General features: G+C 48.4%; 1 protein-coding gene across 1 annotated transcript in view; it reads right to left on the bottom strand.

Annotated features, from left to right (window-relative positions):
* Positions 1-22,393, bottom strand: part of LOC128848829 (transcription initiation factor TFIID subunit 4-like) — a 208,415-nt gene that overhangs the window by 56,440 nt on the left and 129,582 nt on the right. Inside the window, exon 14 of the mRNA XM_054049034.1 lies at positions 1,194-1,316. Coding sequence (XP_053905009.1) covers positions 1,194-1,316 — 123 coding nt within the window. The remainder of the gene's footprint in view (positions 1-1,193; positions 1,317-22,393) is intronic.

The raw sequence follows: 22,393 nt of genomic DNA, 5'->3' as shown, positions 1-22,393 counted from the left end.
GGGGGCTCCCTGACTGCCCTTCTCCATGGTTCAAGGGTATAAAAGACCCATCCTTTAACCGAAGGCTTCATTTTTAAACAGACCTGGTATTGATGGATAATCCCATCCTTCATCCAGATAAGGTTCTTATGGATGTTTCTCCACCTGTATTGTTGTGGTTACTCACACAGTGTATTAAATTAATTGAATCAGAGAGACGAGAAGAGGAGAGGCAATCATGCACAAAACCAGATAGATTGTTTAGGGTGGGTTTACACTAAAAATACATGTGTGTCAGAGGACATGAAGCTCTGTGGTAGGAATTAAACGTGCCTGCTACTGTGCAGGTGGAGTTGGCAGCCGGAACTTAAGGGAAATCATAGGCAACGAGGGAATGCCTACCAACAAATCTGGTCCTGCATCCAGGCTGAAGTACCCATTGTAATGGATGTATGCTCTTTAGCACAAAGAAGAATTGTTCTTTCATGCACTTCTGTGGAGATACTCTGTCTGAATGCTTCACCAGTGGTTTGAAGCATGTTAAAACATATACTCTGCAACATTCAATGATTTAGCCTGGATCAGTGAGACAGCTGTTCTGTATAGTATACAGTCCTGCCTACACTATAAAAATGGAACTGTGCTTTCACAGTGTGAGGGGGCAGCCATTTTGTAACACAGTTGTAACACAGACTGACCGTTACCAACACAACACACAAGCAACCCACACCTCAAGCAACACCAACTACTTGCTAATGATATTTCTCCCTGACTTGTTCTTTCTTTTCACCTTTCCTGTGTAGGTCACTGGTTGCCTAGCCTGAACCATTAATTTTAAAAGCATTCTAAAAACATTTTTAGATAGAAGCTTAAGTTCTTCTGGTTTAATTCTTAATTATTGTCAAAGAAAAATTATATATTGAAAGATGATTCTTGAAAGTTTAAGATAATGGAGATCTCATTTTAGACTAAATTTATTCCACATTATCGTCTCTGGATTTTGGGTGGTAAATCAAAGAATCTGGACTCTATTTTTTTCTGATTCAATATTTTGTATCATCTTTGCCACATTACATAATCCACTAAGAATACCAACTCTCAGAATCTGTAGTTATGATTTGTACTCAGGAGTATTCCACAGTAATTACTAGTGTGTTTCCAAAATTATTGATTTTCACAATAAATTTAATAGTTTTTGTTGTTGGTTTTTTTACCTCTCCTCCTATGGTAAGTAAGCCAGCTGAATCAAGCTTCCGTTTCTTCCGTGGACCAATAGCTGCCAATGCAGTTAGGTTGGCATCCCTCTGCCTCATCTGTGCTAGTTCTTGTTGCTGCATCTATTACATGGAAAAAATATATAATTTTAAATTTCATTCACATATCAAATGTTACTCTCAGGCCTGATCATGCAAAGTGGTGAAAGTTGAGAGTGCCCAAATGTCTCACGGGATCATGCTGTATATGGCTATGCCAGATCTTAACAACTCAAACATGCAATGTCAGGGTAAGATTTTCAAAAGTATCACAGTGGCTTAGGTGCACAAATCCCATTGGTTTCCATGGGATTTGTTCTCCAAATCATTGAGCTTCCTTTGAAAATCCCACCCTTAAACATTGGAATTTATTTCATTGGCAAGTAGTATGTACTATACATCTCCAGGCTATGACTTCTATGAAGACTCTAAGTACAAATAAAAAGCCAAAATAGTACAATAATTCAAACATTTCCTTTCATTTCAAAATCTGAAGTTTATTTTGACCATTTCACCTACACTTAATATTCATTTTCAGAAAGTACTCAAAAATCCCTATACCTGAACATTAGTAAAAAAATTTTCTGGCAACATGGTAATGAAAAGTTGAATTTCCAATTACTGTAAGGGATTAGGGTTTAGTTAACACCAGATTTAGTCACAGAATGGAGCAAGGAAAGCAACATATTTGATCTACAAGTTAGATACTATTTGTTGCAAAAAGGGGAAGAACAGAAAATAGGAAAAAATATGATAGCCTTCTGCTGAAAAGGTCAGTTTGTTTTACTCATCACACATTCTACAATCCCTTTAGAAAGAGTTAATGAGCACGAACATTTTCCACAGATAAGTGCACAAAAAGCGTAGTGTTAACATTGTACAAAAGCAATTAAAATCATGGTTAGGTAATGTAGCACATACATTTTAATTAGACACAATCATTCAAGTCTCAGCATTACTTTCACATTTATTTATTTTTTGTAATGATTTGGTTTGTTCAGAAGAGGTTTTTGCTTTCTAATCTCTCACTGATTTAACTGCTCCACCTCCATAGAAGATCATAAGACACTGTTTCAAGTGCTTCAGTGGTGGCTTGAGGTTTGACAGGTTGTACTGGGACAAGCACACCTCCTCAGTGACAGAAAACATGAATTGGCAGGAGTGCTTAGAAATGACTCAGTAATTATTTAACTGCAAATTGCACAGACAATGAAAGATCTGAATTTGCTGATCACTGCTGAGTGATCGGGTGCTTAAATAAACAAACAGAACATGCTGTGTGTTTTCTCATTCACTTTCTGTTTAAAAAAGCAGAAATGCATGAAATGTCTTATTTCCTGCATCATTTTGGATTTTATATTACTTCTTTTTGCAATTTATTCTAACTAGATTAATTGCATATGTTAACCTTCTTTGGCAAAGAAAGAGAGTGCTTGAAGTGTAGTATATTTAAGGTTTTAAATCTGGCTATTCTTTGACATCTCCTCCTACTGTGAATTTAAGTTCTATTGTTTATTTTGCAACTTAAAGTTTGCATGATAATTTCAACACAAAAATTAAGCACATCCATACAACTCAATCATCTATAAGATAAAATAATTAAATACCAAAGTGAAACATGGGCATAATGTCTCTATGGTAGTGCAAAGGTCTATATGTACTTCCCTTTGCCAACTCATATTAGGTTTTTAGCTCAAATATCTTTGGCTGTCTTCCAGATTAAATGCCAGTAAGACAGACCTGCCCGCTTACCCTTTCAAGGTAGATAGGAACAGTGGTGAGCTCTAATCATTTACAAAGGTCATGATTGGAAGCTAGCCCGTAAGCAGTCATTTAAAATTCGATTGATCCCTATTTGTAGTCAGGGAAAGAAAATGGACATTTCAGCTGTATTGTAATTATGAGGCTTCGAGGCAACTGTAAATAGATGTGCAAATCTAGATACTGGCAAATACCTTAGAGAAGAAATTATTACTATAGTATAACACATAGCCAGGAAAGGTTGAAGTTTAAACTGCATATAAAAAAGATCAATCATCTTTTTGCTAATTTGCCATGCTCACCAGCCTATAAGGGTTATCACAATTATCAGAAGTCTGCTGAATATTTAAGTTAGGGCCAACTGGCTTAGCATGATCTCAGACAAACGTGTAAAGCAGAGGGCTAACCCAGAATGTGAAATTTTGAACTGGAGAAGAGTTTTAATTTTATGGGAGGTTACAGTCAGAAATGCCACGTGAAAGGCAACTGACATAATACAAAAGATATTATTCAAATACATCATTCAAAGTTGGAATTCCTAGACCAACTGCACCTCAGTCCTTTCTTAGGCATATGTACTATTTTGTATTACTGTGTACAGTGTTAGCTTGAACGTTTAATATACGCACATAATACGACTGAATAAGTGTTCTCAGAATTCAGAATTCCTTGACTTTTGTACATGCACATTCTGAACCATAAACATGACACTGCTGTAGATTTTGCATAGTGGGGAAAATGCTTCCTTACCTCCAAGTCTGCCCCGGAGCTGTTTCACAGAGCAAACCTGGGCAGATTTGGGAGCCTGCAAAGTGGATCAGCATCCATTTATTCCTTAGTTTCTTTGTCCTTTCATTTGTATTGTATTGTGTCCCTAGCCTCTGTTTGCCAGAAGCTGGGAATGAGCGACAGGGGATGGATCACTTGATGATTACCTGTGCTGTTCATTCCCTCTGGGGCACCTGACATTGGCCACGGTCGGAAGGCAGGATACTGGGATAGATGGACCTTTGGTCTGACCCAGTATGGCCGTTCTTATGTATTTTTTAAAATGAAAAGAACTATAGCTGACTGCTTGATACCATAGAGCAATGTGCCTAGTGTGTTTATTTTAATTACCACAATATTGACTGTTCAAATAAACACAAAGAGCATGTGCAGTTGACTATAATACAAGACAAAGTGTGGTCCAGTGATACGATACCAGACTGAGAGTCAAAGGACATGGGTTCTATTACACGGACCAGTTCTGTGACCATGGGCAAGTTACTTCACCTCTCTGTGCCTGTTTCCCCTCCCATCCTTTGTCTATGTTGTGTACTGTAGACTATAGGCTTTGCAGCCAGGGATTGTCTCTTACAATGTGCCTTATTCATACTGCCTAATATAATGGGGCCCTGATCTCGGTTGAGATATCTAGACATTACTACAATATAAACAAACAAACAAATAGTTAGTACATTTCCAGATGTGAAACTCCAGATACATACACAATACAGTTTGTGAACATCTGGCTCATCAGTTTACACCTTAGTATCCTGTAGGAGAAAATTGCATCCCACATATAACTTTATTACTTTTGTATGCAACCACTTCAAATATGTTCAAGACATTTGTCATCAGTAAGATGCACAAGTTAAAATTTTAAAAATAAGCTGTTTAGTTTAAAAAGTGCTGACATGTGAAACTGATGCTGTATGACTCAAAACTCTCAAAAATCTTTAAAAAGTCACCTTTGGATGTAATATGAGAAAATAAAAGTCAAAGGGGATCATTTAAAAGTTTACATTTTCTGAAAATAGGGCTCAATAAAATTACATTCTCAACAGTATCTACAAAGTCACTATCAGGACATCACGATTACCAGAATAAGTCTTAATCCTGCAAATGTGATTAACTTTACAAACTAGTCCTCCCACTGAAGTCAACAGAATCCTTTACAATGTGTAAAGTTAAGCTCAGAGGCCTCTGCAGGATCAGGGCCTTTGGTGCCATCTTTGTGAAATTTCAGGAAATACTTTATAGTAGAGTAAACCAGCTCATCATATATATTTTTACACTTTTCCACATTATATGGATATTTAATATTAAAGACCAGAGTTTCATCTTCACCGACTTTTACATCTAAATTTATATTAAAACCCAAGCTAGATTATTCCCTTTGGAATGTGAAAGCTGCTATTAATTTCTTCCCCCATTCCATCAATCCCACACCTCCATTTCATTTACGCCACCCCTCCCCTTCCCATCCTTTTAGCCCTCCTGCGCCACTCACAATCTCCCTTCCTGCCTCACATTATCTGTCTCTATCAGTCTTTCCCCTCGCTCCCTAGCCTTTTTTCTTCACCCCCAATCTTCCCAACACAAACATTCCCTCATTTAATAAAGGTATCGCTTTATTAAATACAACATGCAACATCAACTAACAGGATACCACAGCTTGACTATAGTAATGCATTCTTTTTGTAGATCACTTTCATATTGCATTTCGTATTCAATATTACTCTAACTAGCCCTCTGACAATTAATGTACTGTACAACTGAAAAATAAGTCTAAGTCTTTAGAAGGAGGACACTGGCTCTTTTGAAATGGCAGTAATCAGACAAGTAAATTTTTGATAATCAAGATATATATATTTAGAACATAAACAAACATGCCAATCTATACTATACAAGAAAAAAAGCTTGTTCCCATAAAGCTGTCTTTCAACATTTATAAATTCATAAATCCAGTTCATTTTATAGCTTTTTAAAAGCATTTATCATTAATAGCGTCTTAAAAGTTTAAAAATAAAACATCTTTTTATGAACCTTTTACCCTTTTTTGTCTGGCCAAGACTAATTTTTAGTGTGCTCTGAATGCAGCTGAAATTTACTTGGCTTTGTTGTTGTTGTTATTTAATAACAACTTTAACATATATAAGTCCTTTCTCACATAAAAGCATCTTTAGCATTGCTGGATGAAAACAGCACTGAGGACATTTCTCATTACTTAACTACTGCAAAGCCAGCAGTGAGAGTACAAAACATCATTTTGTTTTCCTCACACAACTGTTCATTATATTATTTTTAGTTTCTCAACAAAGAAGTGGCAGATTACAAATACACCATATTTAATATCAATCCCAACTCCGCCCACCACATTACTATAATTGTGAGAAAAGCTGTAATTTTGGCACATGGCATAATGTCAATGTTACCACTGCTTACTAATTATTTTCAAAACACAGGAATGTGTGTCATGGTTATTCATGTTGTGTTTTGGAAATAATTTTAGAACAGGAATTTTAATTCTCTTCTGTGCAACAACAGATAATTTGGTGGTGATAGTTATAGAAATACCAATAAACAATTCAATTTTAAAGTAAATGTATGCCTTACATTTTTATTTTTTCTTATATTTTGCCATTTCTTCTACTGGCACATCACATAGCAATAAGAAACGTCCTGTTAGGGAGATGAGAATGGGTTCGTTTGCAAGACTTTTTTTCAAGAACCAAAAACTAATGTTACAACATCCATATATGAAATTGTATATTACATATTGAGAAAATACAATGGCCTAAGATTACTCTCCAGTGTAACTCTACTGATTTGTACTAGATATGAATTTGGCCTGATGTGGCATTCACATGACTGTCGGACCCTTTGCAAGTGAAGACTACAGATTTGAATCCAAACACTTTTTCTAATTCTGAAAATTAAATAGCATGACTGCTGCTAGAATTCCTACTGCAGACAGATGGTTTTTCCTCTTGAGAGAATGGGAAAGCAAATATCCCAGGAGGTGGAAACCAACAGATTTCAGGTCTTCTGGGATCTGTTGAGGTTAACTATGCAAACATACTCGTGAGTTTCACCTACTGAATTCCAGAGCTTGTTAAAAGACAGATGTGAGTTAGAAGCTTCCACCAAAATTAGCCAGGAAATTATATTTCAACATATCTCATTTTAATGTATATAACTATGATATCTCAGCAATATTTTATGATACACATAACAAGATGGACTATTATTCTGTTAATAAACGTACTGAATAAAAATAAAATTAACAAGCCAATACTGGAAGTATTTGTTGAAAATAAATCCTTGTTTTTAAAGGGGTTACCCACCTGATCTCACATTTGATGCACGCAAATCACTGCAGTCAGGTAGCCAGATGCCTCCATGCCGTGACTAGCACCCACAATTATTTCCTCTTAAAAATTAGTATCATTTAGTTAAATGAACGCACATTCTAGATCATAGGCAACTTTCAAAATACAGCTATTATTTTGAGTTAGCACCTAAACTCCATGAGCAAAGTTCATATTTTGGAACATGGTGCTTATGTGTTTCTGCACCAATACACACTGATAGGTAGAACAATCTAATAACAAATGTAGATGTGTGGCTGAATACTCATTCATTTGGTTCTGATTATTATAAATTCCTAGTCATTATAGGTATATTCTTTCATACACTGGTCCAAATCCTGGTCTTGGCACATCCACACTTCAGCCACTGAGGTCTAAGAAGATCCCAAGAGAGAGCTCCATCAGGATTGCCAATATAGTATTATCTTGTCATCAAATCCCACCACTACCCAGGATGGGGATGAACTCCATAATGCTGATTCCTACTAGTAGCAGTAGAACTAAAGGTTTATATTATGATAGCACCCAAAGGCTCCATTATAATTTGGGACCCCACTGTGCTGGATGGGATACAAACACAGAAAAGAGACAATTCCTGACTTGTAGGGTTTACAATCTAAAGATACAAAACAGTTGAAGGGTAGGGAATGGGGCTATAATACACAAGCAAATTAATATGGGGAAGAATTGGTCGCAGGTTTATTAGTTACATGTATTGCAGGCATTTGCTTTTTTCTTTTTTTTTTTTTAAACTGGAGGTAGAAATGGGTAGGAAGGGATCAGGAGAAGGACAAGATAGAGGAATAGTTAGTTTGTCATTTGTCTTAGCCATAATCAGAAGGCAGAGATTTGTATACCTTGTGGAATCACATTGTGGAGGGATTTGAAGGGAGATAAGGTAGTGGCTGGGGAATTATTGGAGTGTGTTTATTGTGCATTAGGGACAGCACGGGAGAAAGAGCAGCAGTATTAACAGGAGAAGCTGACTGTTGAGTAAGTAAAGGCTGGCAGAGTTAAGGTGGGAGTTGATGTCTCCGTAGGTTAGTAGGTCAATGAGGCTGGTTGGGGCTAAGTTATGAAGAACATTAAAGGTAAAGACTGTATCTGATACAGACACAAAGATGGAGCCAGGGGAGAGACTGTGAAGGGATGGATGTAGCCAGAGTGACAGAGGCAAGAAGATGATTTTAGCAACATCATCAATTTAAATACACTTGAGGACAGCAAAGTTGCAGTTGTCAAAACCAGAAAAGAGGAGATTTCAGTAGTCAAGACACAAAATGTTGAGGACTTGGACAAGAGTTTTGGCTGTGTAGACAGACAGGAAAGGCCAGATTTTAGAGATGTGTGTAAAATTAGTTGCAAAGAGTTAGAAGCTGCCTGAACAGAGTCCAATGAGAGGCAAGAGTCAAAAAATAACACCCGGGTTACAAGTTAGAGTGATTGGAAGGATGGTTGTATTGTCCACAGTGATACAGAAATGAGGGGGGGACGAAGGGCAGAGCTTGGGGAACTAGATAAAAAGCTCAGTTTTGGCCATATTAAATTTAAGATATCATTGGACTTAAAAAGATGTCAGAGGGACAGGTTGAGATAACAGATTGGATAAAAGGAGATAACTCATTAGTTGAGGTAGATTTTTGAGACATCAGCATAGAGACAATAATAAAAGCCATGCTTGTGGAAAAGAATACCTAGATACAGAATGCAAATGGAAAAGAGAAGGTGGTCAAGTATGAAGCCTTGAAGGACAACCCCAGAAAAGGGGCGAGGGGAGGATGATGATCCAGCAAATAAGACACTGAAAGAGCACTCAGGGAAGCAGGAGGAGACAATGAATGAACTGAACCACGAAAGCCAACGGAGGACAAAATTTCAGGAAGAAGAGAGAGGCTGATGGTGTTTAAAGCAGTGGAGAGGTCAATGAGGATGGCCTTAAGATCTGGCCAGGAAGAGGTTATTACACAGTGTATCAAGAGCAGTAGTAGTGGAGTGTGTGACACTTGGAGGTATACCCAGTGTTGTGAGGCACTTATCACCTGCCCTTAGTGTGAGAGAGTCTCATCTGTGCTGCCTATGGATCAGTTTCCTGAATCCACCAGCCTCTGGCAACACGAGCACTTCCAAGCCTCAACAGTTCTTCTAAAGATTAGAAACAGGCACACTCCAATCCCTGAGTCCTCCGAGCATCCCCTCTGGAGTGTTCAAGCCCTGTCCCACTGAACATTTACAAAACTCTCTGATTCACTGCTCCCAGAGGAACCGTACACCGTATCTTGCAAGATTCAACTCAGGAGCCCCACTCTCCTTGACACACAGTACATTATATATTTATTTATATTGAAAACAAGAATAAGTTTATCATCATAGAACTGAAACTCAAATGATAGAAAGTACCAATATTGGAAACAAATGGTTACATATAAAACGAAAAAGAACGGTTACTTACCTTCTGTAACTGTTGTTCTTCGAGATGTGTTGTTCGCGTCCATTACACATTAGGTGTACGCGCGCCGCATGCACGGACGTCGGAAACTTTTTCCCTTAGCGGCTCCCGTCGGGCCGGCAGGGCCCCCTCCTTCCCGCCAGAGTGGCGCCCCGCTCCAGGGTATATATCTCCCTGCCGACCCGACCCCTCCGGTTCCTTCTTGCCGGAGACTCCGACAGAGGGGAAGGAGGGTGGGAAGTGTAATGGACGTGAACAACACATCTCGAAGAACAACAGTTACAGAAGGTAAGTAACCGTTCTTTCTTCTTCGAGTGATTGTTCACGTCCATTACACATTAGGTGATTCCCAAGCTTACCATTGGAGGTGGGTAGGAGTCAAGGTACAACTGACTGTAGCACAGCCCGTCCGACCATCGCGTCCTCTCTGGTCTGATGATGGATCGCGTAGTGGGCTGTGAACGTATGCACGGACGACCAGGTGGCCGCTTTACAGATCTCCTGGATAGGGACCTGCACCAAGAAGGCCGTTGAGGACGCTTAGGCCCTAGTCGAGTGGGCCCGGATCTCTGGGGCCGGAACATTGGCGAGCTCATAACATGTGCGTATACAATGCACAATCCACGCCGACAAGCGCTGTGTCGAGATAGGCAAGCCTTTCATACGTTCCGCAATGGCAATGAACAGCTGAGGTGTTCTGCGGAACGACCTGGTCCGTTCCAGGTAGAACGCTAATGCCCTTCGAACATCAAGGGTATGTAGGCTGCGGTGATGAGGGTCCGTATGGGGTTTAGGGAAGAACACCGGTAGACAAATGTCCTGTCCCATGTGAAACTTCGATACCACTTTCGGGAGGAATTGGGGGTGCGGCCTCAGTTGCACCTTATCCTTATGAAAAACTGTATAAGGGGGTTCTGAAGAGAGGGCCCTCAATTCCGATCCCCTCCTGGCCGATGTGACGGCCACAAGAAACGCCACCTTCCACGAAAGGTGCGTGAGGGAGCAAGTGGCTAGGGGTTCAAAGGAGGGTCCCATGAGCTTTGTCAGGACTAGGTTCAGACTCCACGCAGGGACAGGCGGGCGCGAGTAGGGAAACACCCTGTCCAGCCCCTTGAGGAAACGGGCCACTGTGGGGTTGGAGAACACTGACACTCCCAACTCTCCCGGATGGAAAGCCGAAATGGCGGCTAAATGCACTCTAATCGAGGCGGGCGCGAGCCCTTGATGCTTGAGGTGCAGTAAGTAGTCCAGGATCGACAGAACAGAGGCCTGTAAAGGCTGTATGTGCTGAGGCTCGCACCAGTGGGAGAACCTTTTCCATTTGGCCAGGTAGGTCGCTCTTGTGGAGGGCTTCCTACTACTAAGGAGGATTTGTTGAACCTGGCGAGAGCACCTGTGTTCCGCATCGTTCAGCCAGAGAGATACCACGCCGTGAGATGTAGCGATGACAGGTTCGGGTGGAGCAGGCGACCCTTGTCTTGTGTGACTAGGTCGCGATGGAGGGGAAGGGTGATCGGGTCGGCTATGGACAATTCCAGCAGGGTTGTGAACCAATGCTGGCGTGGCCAGGCCGGGGCGATGAGTATAATTGTCGCCCTGTCCCTGCGGGTCTTGAGGAGGACCTTGTGTATGAGTGGGAACGGAGGGAAGGCATACCTCAGGCTCCCTCCCCAGGGGATCGTGAAGGCATCTGCCAATGATCCCGGGCTGAGGTTCTGAAATGAGCAGAACTGAGGGCATTGACTGTTGTCCTTGGTGGCGAACAGATCCACCCGGGGAAAGCCCCACCTCCGGAAGATTGAATGCAGGACGTCTCGCCTCAACGCCCATTCGTGCATTCGGTAGGATCGGCTGAGGCGGTCCGCTAAGCCGTTTTGGATCCCTGGGAGATACGTTGCGATGAGGTGGATCGCATGGGCTATACAAAAGTCCCATAATTGGAGTGCCTCGCGACAGAGGGGAGAGGACCGGGACCCGCCCTGCTTGTTTATATAGAACATGGCGGTAGTGTTGTCTGTCAGGACTGCCACGCTGTGACCTTCTATGGTGGCGTGGAAGGTCTGACAGGCGAGGCGAACCGCTCTTAGCTCCTTTAGATTGATGCAGTTTGTCTTCTCTGGACCACAACCCCTGGGTCCGCAGTTCCCCCAAATGCGCTCCCCAACCCAGGTCTGATGCATCTGTTACTAACGTCAGAGTGGGCTGTGGGGCGGCGAAGGGAATCCCTTCGCAGACCTGCTGTTGATCGAGCCACCAGCGGAGCGAGCCCAACACCCGATCTGGGATCGTCACCACTAGATCCAAGGGGTCTCTGTTGGGGCGGTACGTTTGGGCAAACCACAACTGCAAAGGCCGGAGCCTTAGGCGGGCGTGTCTGACCACATGTGTGCAGGCTGCCATGTGCCCTAGGAGTTGCATGCAACACCTTGCCGTTGTCGTGGGGAATTTTTGGACTGAGCTTACTGAGCCCTCTGAATTGTCAGGAACCGTGACTCTGGGAGGCTTGCCCGTGCGGTCACCGAGTCCAGGGTTGCACCTATGAAGTCCAGTCTCTGTGTGGGAACTAACGTGGACTTGGGCACGTTGACCAGGAGGCCGAGCCTGTCGAACATCTGCAAGGCCAGTGTCACGTGAGATCGGACCTCGGCCTCCGACCTGCCCGCGAGAAGCCAGTCGTCCAAGTACGGGAACACACGCATCCTTCTCTTCCGAAGGAAGGCTGCTACCACGGACATGCATTTCGTGAATACTCATGGTGCTGATGCCAGGCCAAAAGGCAGGACCGTACATTGGAAATGGCGCTGGTTGATAGTGAAGCGCAGGAACCGCCTGTGGGCCGGATTGATGGCGATGTGAAAGTAGGCATCTTTCATATCGAGGGCAGCATACCAATCCCCCGGATCCAGGGATGGGATAATAGTTCCAAGGGAGACCATACGGAAGCGCGTTCTGATTAGAAACTTGTTTAGGTCGCGCAGATCCAAGATAGGACGGAGGCCCCCTTTTGCCTTGGGAATCAGGAAGTATCTGGAGTAGAATCCTTTTCCCCTTAGGTCCGGTGGGACCTCTTCCACTGCTCCTATTGCGAGAAGGGTCTGTACCTCCTGCATGAGAAGTTGCTCGTGAGAGGGGTCCCTGAAGAGGGACGGGGAAGGGGGATGGCAGGGAGGGGGCGAGGAAAACTGGAGGGTATAGCCCGCCTTTACTGTGCGCAGGACCCAGCGGTCCGATGTTATGCGCAACCATGCCCGGTAGAAATGGGACAGGCGGTCCTTGAAACCTGGAGGAGGATCCGGTATGTAATGTGGTACGCTGTCCTCGGGCGTAGCTTCAAAAGCCTGGTTTGTTCCCTGGCTGCGGCTTGCCCTGGCCGTGACCTTGGCCCTGGTTAGGCGTATTGTTACGTCTCCGCCTGTTATCCCTGCCACGACGGCGGTACGGTTCATGCCGAGGGCGAGGGTGGTACTGCCTCTGTGGTGGCTGAGGTTTAAAGGGCTTGCGCTGTGTCACCGGGGTATGCATCCCTAATGACTTAAGGGTTGCTCGCGAGTCCTTAAGGCTATGTAGCCTGGCGTCCGTTTGGTCAGAGAACAAGCCCGAACCTTCAAACGGGAGGTCCTGCAGTGTGGTCTGCACCTCTGGCGGAAGGCCTGAAGCCTGTAACCATGCCGAACGCCTCATCACTACCCCTGACGCGATTGTTCTAGCCGCTGCGTCGGCTGAGTCAAGGGAGGCCTGCAATGAGGTCTTGGCCACCGCCATCCCCTCGTCCACCACGGCCGTGAACTCAGGATGTGCGTCCTGTGGTAGGGAGTCCTTAAACTTGGAGACTGATGCCCAAGAGTTAAAATTGTGTCTATTTAGAATCGCCTGCTGATTAGCGATCCTCAGCTGAAGGCCCCCAGATGAATAGACTTTCCTACCGAACAAGTCTAATCGCTTTGCTTCCTTGCCCTTGGGCGCAGGGGCTTGCTGGCCATGACGCTCTCGCTCGTTGACCGCCGAGACCACCAGCGAACAAGGAGACGGGTGCAAAAAGAGGAAGTCAAATCCTCTAGATGGGGTGAAATATTTCCTCTCCACACCTCTTGCAGTTGGTGCACTGGAGGCCGGCGTTTGCCACACCGTCTTATAGTTGAACTGGACTGTCCGTATAATCGGGAGGGCGACTCTGGAGGGCCCCTCCGGGCTCAGGATATCGACAATGGGGTCTTCCTGTTCTACAGTCTCCTCCGCTTGCAAGCCCAGATTGAGGGCTATCCGGCAAAGCAGGTCTTGGTGCGCCCGATGGTCAATCGGGGGAGGGCCAGACACTGTCGTGCCCGCTACTGCCTCGTCCAGCGAGGAGGAAGAGGTCGTGGCCTTCTGCCCATCCTCATCTTCCTACAACCCGGCATCGACCGGTTGCTCCTCTGGGGCCTGACCCACGGTGTGGGACTGGGACGGTACCGTGCTCGGTGCCGAGTCCACTCCTTCCCGCTCCTGCGGTCTAGAGACCGTTGCCTCCTTCTGGGATGGCGGGTGGTACCGCGGGGAGCGGGATCGGTACCCTGATGGCCCAGACCTCGAGGTCCTAGATGGGGGCCCTTGCTGGTGGTAGGCCCAGGGTGTCCAGAACGGCCATTGGCTCGGTTGGCCCCACTGGGGATGGCCACAGGCTTCGTAGTCCCTGCTAGCCTGCTCCCTATGGGCATACTCGCCGTACCGGCCCGAGTCAGTCTCCTACACCACGGACGGTGACCTGGAAGGCCACGGCGGAGCCGTAGGACGGTGCCGGTCTGGGTTTGGGGAGTAGCGCCTCCGCGACCAGGACCTGGAGCAGCGTCTCGCCGACCTGGACCTGGATCGGTACCAGTGATCGCGGGACCAGGAACGACTACGGCTGGTCAGTCTCGGGTAACGTACCGCCGACGCCTCGCGGTGCCGACTCGTGCTTGGTTGCTGAATCGGTGCCGACCGCTTGTTGAAGCCCGAAGGCCGGGTGTGGGTGAAGCTGTATCTTCCCCTTATGGAAGACATTGTACGGGGGTTCCGAGGTGAGCGCCCTAAGCTCCGAAACCCTGCGGGCTGAGGTGATAGCCACCAAAAACGCCACTTTCTCAGATAAGTGGGACCAGGAAGTGGTCAAGTGGCCAAGGGCTCAAAAGGAGGTCCCGTGAGGCGTGACAGTACCAGGATCAGGTCTAGCATAAGGGAACGCTCTGTCCAAACCCTTTAAAAACCTGGAAGTCATGTGGTGGAAGAACACTGACTGTCCCACCACCGGAGGGTGGAAGGCTGAAATGGCCGCCAGGTGCACCCTGATTGAGGAGGGGGCTAGCCCTTGGATCCTAAGGGACAGGAGGTGGTCCAGGACCAGCTGGAGTGGAGCGGACGCGGGGGAGAAGCCTCTCTCCCTCGCCCAGGAGGAGAACCGATACCACTTGGCCAGGTAGGTCCTCCGTGTGGACGGCTTCCTGCTTTCAAGCAGGACACCTCTAACAACCTCAGTACACCTCCCCTCCTCCGCATCTCGCCATGGAGCAGCCACGCCGTGAGGTGGAGCGAGCCCAGGTTGGGATGGAGGAGACGACCTCCGTCCTGGGAGAGGAGATCCGGGCGGAGCAGCAGCCTGCAAGGGGGGGCCACCAAAAGTTGCAGTAGGGTCCCGTACCAATGTTGACGGGTCCAATCTGGGGCTATCAGTATAATTCTCGCTCTGTCTGACTTTACCTTCTGTAGGACCCTGCCTATGAGGGGAAAGGGAGGGAAGGCGTACATCAGGGGCCCCGACCAATCAAGCAGGATGTGTCCGTCATGGCCCCTTCGCCTTCTATCACCCTGGAGCAGAACCTGGGACACAGACGGTTCTGGGCGTGTTGCTCTCGCCGGGTAGGTGGATGTGGGGTTCCATGCAGAGCAGATAAAGTACACGACCACTGTGGTTGCAGGCTGAATCCGAATTCTGTTTATTGCAAGCTTTCTTTTATAGTTTTTCTCAACATTACATAACACAATTAGGCTATAATAACACATCTACGGATTGGACAAGAAGGAGAATCATGTGTTTATCACATGTATAGCCCCACACCGATTGGTTCAACTGTTCCTTACATAAGGCCATGATTTGTTTACCTCATCTTATATAATACTAGACCACCAGGGGGCCTTACATAAGGCCATGATCATCTTATATAATCCTAGACCACCAGGGGGTCTTACATAAGGCCATGATCATCTTATATAATCCTAGACCACCAGGGGGTCTTACATAAGGCCATGATCATCTTATATAATCCTAGACCACCAGGGGGGCCTTACATAAGGCCATGATTTATTACCTTGCAAGTGTCCCATCGTGACCCTTACCTCCTCATGGAACTTTTCATTAGGTTGGTGTAGGGATGATACATCCCCACACCTCCCCCCTTTTTCTTAAATAAGGCCTATAGGACGGTCCAACTAACATTAGGACAATTACTAGCCACCTGACTACTTTTTTTGAACCTATAAAACTGACGACAGGTGACATTTAACAACTGGGAAATATATGGAGAACTATTAAAAAACATAACATTACATAAATACCCACGAAAACCATTGGGGTGTAAATAAGGATAGCCAATAAGACATGTTCTAAAGGGATCCGATGGGGTGGCCATGGACAAGCAAAAAGGGCTTCTTGGCCAGTCTGGTTTGCCCAGGTGATCCAAACATTTTGTCGTGGGTTAACAAAAGGTACAGAGTTTGGACATACAAAGACCCCTGCTCCTATAATAAGGAGTCCGAACAAACAGAAGTACAGCATTATTAGGTGTTTAGGCTGTGACAAACAACAAGTGCAAGTCCGGTGCCACGTGGTTCTGTGGATCCGGTGTTACTACTGGATAAGCCTCAGGCGCAAATTCCCCCTCTATATGGGCTTCCCTAATAAGTCCGTGCCAACGCCTTACGGGGTCCGGGGGGCCCGAGCCGCCCGGGATATTGTCCGAAGCATGTCGCAGCGTGGAAACATCGGATGAGTATGCCGGAGGCTTTGGAGCAAACGGGTTGGCGACATCCAGTGGCCGGTGCGTGGACACGTTATCCCGTCCAGTGCACCCAATCGCGCAGCCCCACAAACCACAATGAGGACAGGGGGTAGCTACATCATCCGCCGGAGGGATCTTATCTGGCGGTTTTTTCCTATATGTCCTTTCAAAGTTAGATAAGCCTGGCTCCGCCATTCTTTTCAACCTATTCCGCAACTTCTCACCCTGCCCCGGGAACTCCGCCCGGAACTCTGGGGTACAAACATCACTGGTGACAGGAAAGCCGGGCTGGTTCAGGGCTCGCAATGTGTGGGACTGCGGGGGATGGCTCTCACCGGCCAAATGGGACAACTGATTCAGCATGTCCTGTAGCTGAAGGCCCTGTTTGTACATTCCCGCGTTTCTGCCCCCATTTCAACAAACGGGACAACGCGTCAGAGGGAAGCTTCTCTCCCCACTTTTTAGCGATGCGTAATAAAAAATCATGCACCATCTCCTCCCCTGCAGACAAAGCAGAGCCCATTTTATTAAAAGCAGCCGCTCACCTGTGAGCTCACGAACGTCTCTCTCGGACGACCAGGAGCCGGTATCCTCCGGTACCTCCTGCCGCGGCTGCCACCTCCGCCTTTTCTCACCGAACGCTTCAGTCGGCTGTGAGCTCACGAACGTCTCTCTCGGACGACCAGGAGCCGGTATCCTCCGGTACCTCCTGCCGCGGCTGCCACCTCCGCCTTTTCTCACCGAACGCTTCAGTCGGCTGTGAGCTCACGAACGTCTCTCTCGGACGACCAGGAGCCGGTATCCTCCGGTACCTCCTGCCGCAGCTGCCACCTCCGCCTTTTCTCAAACCATGTTCAGTTTTTGGTCGTGCTCCAGTTGACACTGAGCTTGGCAAACCATTTAAATCTTGGTACCCTGCCCTCTTATTCCCACAGATTCCCTTTATCTCTGTGAAGAAGGCCTGTCTCCACCTTAACAGGGCATGGCTGTTTGCGCTTTTTGGAAGAAGGAGTTCTGGAAGGAGAAGAGCCAGCACTGAGAGCCTCTTCAATATCTAAATTCAATTGTTCCAGTTTCTTCATGAGAGATGACATAGAGTCTGACCACTCAGATCCTTTTTTTTGGTTGGATCTGCTTTCTCTTTGCTCAGCTTTTGAGACAACACCTGTTGGGTCTACTGTCTGAGAACATTGATCCCTGCTCCACTGGCGGCTGTGTCTAGTATGATCTCTGCTAGCTCACTCTGGGCAAAGTCCTGGCTGCCTTGATGTCCAAGCCGAATCACGTCGGGGTCACCATTTGTGGGGTTCCATGCAGAGCAGATAAAGTACACGACCACTGTGGTTGCAGGCTGAATCCGAATTCTGTTTATTGCAAGCTTTCTTTTATAGTTTTTCTCAACATTACATAACACAATTAGGCTATAATAACACATCTACGGATTGGACAAGAAGGAGAATCATGTGTTTATCACATGTATAGCCCCACACCGATTGGTTCAACTGTTCCTTACATAAGGCCATGATTTGTTTACCTCATCTTATATAATACTAGACCACCAGGGGGCCTTACATAAGGCCATGATCATCTTATATAATCCTAGACCACCAGGGGGTCTTACATAAGGCCATGATCATCTTATATAATCCTAGACCACCAGGGGGTCTTACATAAGGCCATGATCATCTTATATAATCCTAGACCACCAGGGGGGCCTTACATAAGGCCATGATTTATTACCTTGCAAGTGTCCCATCGTGACCCTTACCTCCTCATGGAACTTTTCATTAGGTTGGTGTAGGGATGATACATCCCCACAGGTGGAACGCTCGGAGGAGGACGTTGTGGGCTATACAGAACTCCCACAGGAGCTGGGCTTCCTGGCATAAGGCCCTGGAGCGCGTGCCCCCTTGCCTGTTGATGTAATACATTGCAGTGGTGTTGTCCGTGAGGACTCTGACCACCTTCCCTTGTAGGTGCTGGCAAAAGGCCAGGCAGGCCAGGCGCACAGCCCTGAGTTCCCTGACATTTATGTGCAGGGTCAGTTCCTTGGGTGACCACATACCCTGGGTCCTGATGTCCCCCACGTGGGCTCCCCAGCCCAGGTCCGAGGCATCCGACACTAGATCTAGTGAGGGAGAGGGGTTTCGGAAGGGGATTCCCCGGAGCATGTTGCTCGGGAGGGACCACCATTGGAGGCTCGCAACCACCGTGGGTGGCACTGTAACAACCTTGTCCAGGCCGTCCCTGGCCTGGGAATAGCGGGAGGCCAGCCAGAGTTGGGAGGGGCCTCATCCGGAGCCTGGCATGTCGCACCACTGTGGTGCATGCTGCCATGTGGCCGAGGATTTGAAGGCATATCCAAGCCATGGTTACTGGGAAGGCCGTGACCGAGGTGACGAGGCCTCTGAGAATCCAGCAGCGCTCCTATGAAGTCTATGAGCTGGACCGGAACTAATGTGGATTTCTCCTTGTTTACCACTAGGCCTAGATTTGAGCAGGTGCGTAGCAGGAGGGTTATTTGCTGGTGTGCCTGGGACCGGGACTTGCCCTTGAGCAGCCAATTGTCCAGGTAGGGAAAGACCTGGAGCTCTCTCCTCCTGAGGAGGGCCACTACCACCGCCATACACTTCATGAAGACCCTGGGGGCCGTCGAGAGGCCAAAGGGGAGGACCATAACCTGGTAGTGGTCCTGGCCCACCAGAAAACGGAGGAAGCACCTGTGACCTTCGAAAATGTGGATGTGGAATTAGGCATCCTGAAGGTCCAGCACTGCAAACTAATCCCCCGGGTCTAGGGAGGAAATAATAGAGGCTAGGGACACCATGCGGAATTTGCAGTGTACCAAGAACTGGTTGAGCTTCCGCAGGTCGAGGATGGGCTGAAGCCCGCCCTTCGCCTTCGGGATGAGGAAATACCTGGAATAGAACCCCTTGCCCCGGAATTCCCAAGGTACCCTCTCTACGGCTCCCAGGGACAGGAAGCGCTGTACCTCCTGACCCAGGAGGAGCGCATGTTCCGGGTCCTCCGCCGACTCCCTGGCTGGAGGGCAATTGGGAGGGGGCGACACAAACTGCAACCTGTACCTTAGGGAGACAGTGTTGAAGACCCAGCAGTCCGTAGCAATACGGGACCATTGCAAACGGAAGGCAGGTAAACGATTTGTAAACCTGAACTTTATTAACTGGGGGGTGGGTTAACCTGGCAACAGGCCCAGTGACCCCCCGCAAGCAGTCAAAAACGCCGCTTCCCTGACCTCCTGGCCTTAGAGGGCCCCGGGCGAGGGGTCGAGCGGGACTGGCGTTGTGACCGGTGCCTCTGCTCCCGCTGCTTCTTAGGCAGCGGCTCATATTTAGCCCAAGCCTGTGGAGCGGAGGTGTGAGGCCTGGGCTTGTCCTTGGCAGGCGGGACGTACAGGCCAAGCGTCTGCAGGGTAGTACGGGAGTCTTTCATCCCATGCAGACGCGTGTCTGTTTGATCCGCAAATGGGGCCCAACCATCGAACGGCAGGTCCTGCATGATCAACTGGGACTCAGCCAACAGTCCAGAGAGTGAAAGCCAGGATGCCCTTCTCATGGAGATCGCCGCGGCCATCGAACGAGCGGCCGTGTCCACCGCATCGGAGGCCACCTGGAGCGCCGCTTTAGCCGCCGCCGCCCCCTCATCCGCAAGGGCCCGAAGCTCCTTCCTGTCCTTCTAGAGGAGGGAGGGCTCAAATTTGGCAAGGGACCCCCACTGGTTAAAATCATATCTGCTCAAGAGGGCCTGGTGGTTGGCCACTCTGAGCTGAAAGCTCGCAGACGAATAAACTTTTCTCCCAAAGGAATCCAGCCTGCGAGCGTCTTTGTCCTGAGGGGTAGGAGCGGGTTGGCTGTGCCTCTCACGGTGGTTCACCGATTCCACCACCAGAGAGATTGGTGTTGGGTGGGAGTATAAGTACTCGTGCCCCTTCGTGGGCACAAAGTACTTCCGTTCAGCCTTTTTGGAGATCGGACAGAGAGATGCTGGGGTTTGCCAGAGGCCAGTAGTAATGTTGGCCACCCCCTGATGGAGCGGAAGGGTCACACGTCCCGGCGTCAAGGAGGTCAGGACATTAAACAATGTGTCCGACGGCTCCTCCATCTCCTCGGCCTGGAGCTGGAGGTTTGATGCCACCCTCCTGAGTAGCTCCTGGTGGGCCTTGAAATCCTCCTGAGAGACCGGAGGTGGAGGAGCCATGGAGTCGTCCGGCGCCGAGGAGGTCGGTGCCGCGGTGTCACCTGCACCCGGCTGTACCGCAAGCTCGATGTCCTGACCCGGGGCCCGAGTCAGTGCTGGAGGGTCGGTGCCCACTGCCTCATCGCGGTGCCGAGGCGGCGACATCGGCTGGGCGTGGGACACTCCCGTCACCGAGCAGGGTCCCAGCGGTGCCGGTGCCTGGGGCCATGGTGCCCACTGGCACCACTGTCCCTGCCAGGGAATGGCCTGGCCTTGGGACGCGAGGTGGCTCGGGAGGGCTGGTTGGTCATGCGGCATCGAACAGCTTGACGAGGGGCGGCTGCATGCCGAACCGAAGTCCGGGACGAGCGGACAGTGCCGTGCGAACGGCGCCGTGCGAACGGCTGGAGCGGCCCTTCACATGACGGAGTCTGAGGTGCTGTCTCCGTAATGCCTCCGGCGCCCAAGAGTACTATGCCTCAGTGCCTGGGATTCCTGTGACGAGCTCCGGGCGTAGCGCCTTCCATTGCAGATGCCGGAGCGGGAACAGTGGTGCCGCCGCCAACGAGACCTGTCCCTGCAGTCAAGGCTCGAAGAGGAGTGGCACCGTCTCTTAGTGCCTCCCCTACGGTCTCTCGGAGTGGAGGAGGAAAGCTTGCTCGCAGATGATCCTGCTCGCGGCGTGGAGGCGCTCCGGGGTCCGCGGCTCAGCCCTTCAGCTCGGGACGGTATCTCGACCTCGGAGACTTCCGGAGAGGGTCAATGGGCACTGAGCGAAGGCTTCCCATGGGATCGGGGGCCCGCCTGGAGCGGCGCTCCCGGTACCAGAAGCGTCATGATGTCACTCGCGGCCTGAGCTGCCTCCGGCATCGAAGGCATCCTCACCTCTGGCGAGGCGTGTGTGGACGGCACCGGACTACTCCGCTCCACCCGAGTCGGAGGTCTTGGTCCTGATGGGGATGGTGGGCTGCCCAACGTGGGTCTAGCCTCACCCCGATCTTCTCCCGGCGCCGCTGAGTCTTCCCTTGCTTCTTAGAAGGGAAGAGGTGCCAGCTTGTCGACGGGGCCTTGGTGCGCACCAACGACGGGGTACCGGGCGCGGAATCAGGACGGCGCGCCTGGGGCGCTTCGCTGCGTGCCGGGGGCACTTCGCTTTGCGCCAAGGACTAGATGCCCGGCGCAGCGCCGGTCGTCGCACCGGTACCGGGGTCAACGCCAACTCCATTAGTAGAGCTCGGAGTTGGATCTCACGCTCCCTCTTCGTTCGGGGCTTGAAGGAGCGGCAAATTTTACACTTCTCACTAATGTGAGCCTCGCCCAGACAGCGAAGACACTGAGTATGTGGATCGCTTCTGGGCATAGGATTGCGACAAGAGTCGCACAACTTGAAGCCTGTGCCACGGGGCATGCCCTGAGCCCAGCACGAACAGAGAAAGAGTTCAACAAGTAAGAGAAGCTGGATACCACTAAGGCTAGAATTGCTGCAGCAGAGCTGGAGCACAAGTTCCGACTACCTTCACTGGTGGCAAGAAGGAAGTGAGGGTGGGGGGAGCATGCAGCCCCCTTTATAGCACGGTATGTCGGCGCCACTCCAGGGGTCGCAGCGGTGCT

Source organism: Malaclemys terrapin, chromosome 14 (assembly GCF_027887155.1).
Source record: "Malaclemys terrapin pileata isolate rMalTer1 chromosome 14, rMalTer1.hap1, whole genome shotgun sequence".
Classification (NCBI taxonomy): domain Eukaryota; kingdom Metazoa; phylum Chordata; order Testudines; family Emydidae; genus Malaclemys; species Malaclemys terrapin.
The sequence above is the reverse complement of the archived record's forward strand: the minus strand, read 5'-3'. Positions and strand labels throughout refer to the sequence as shown.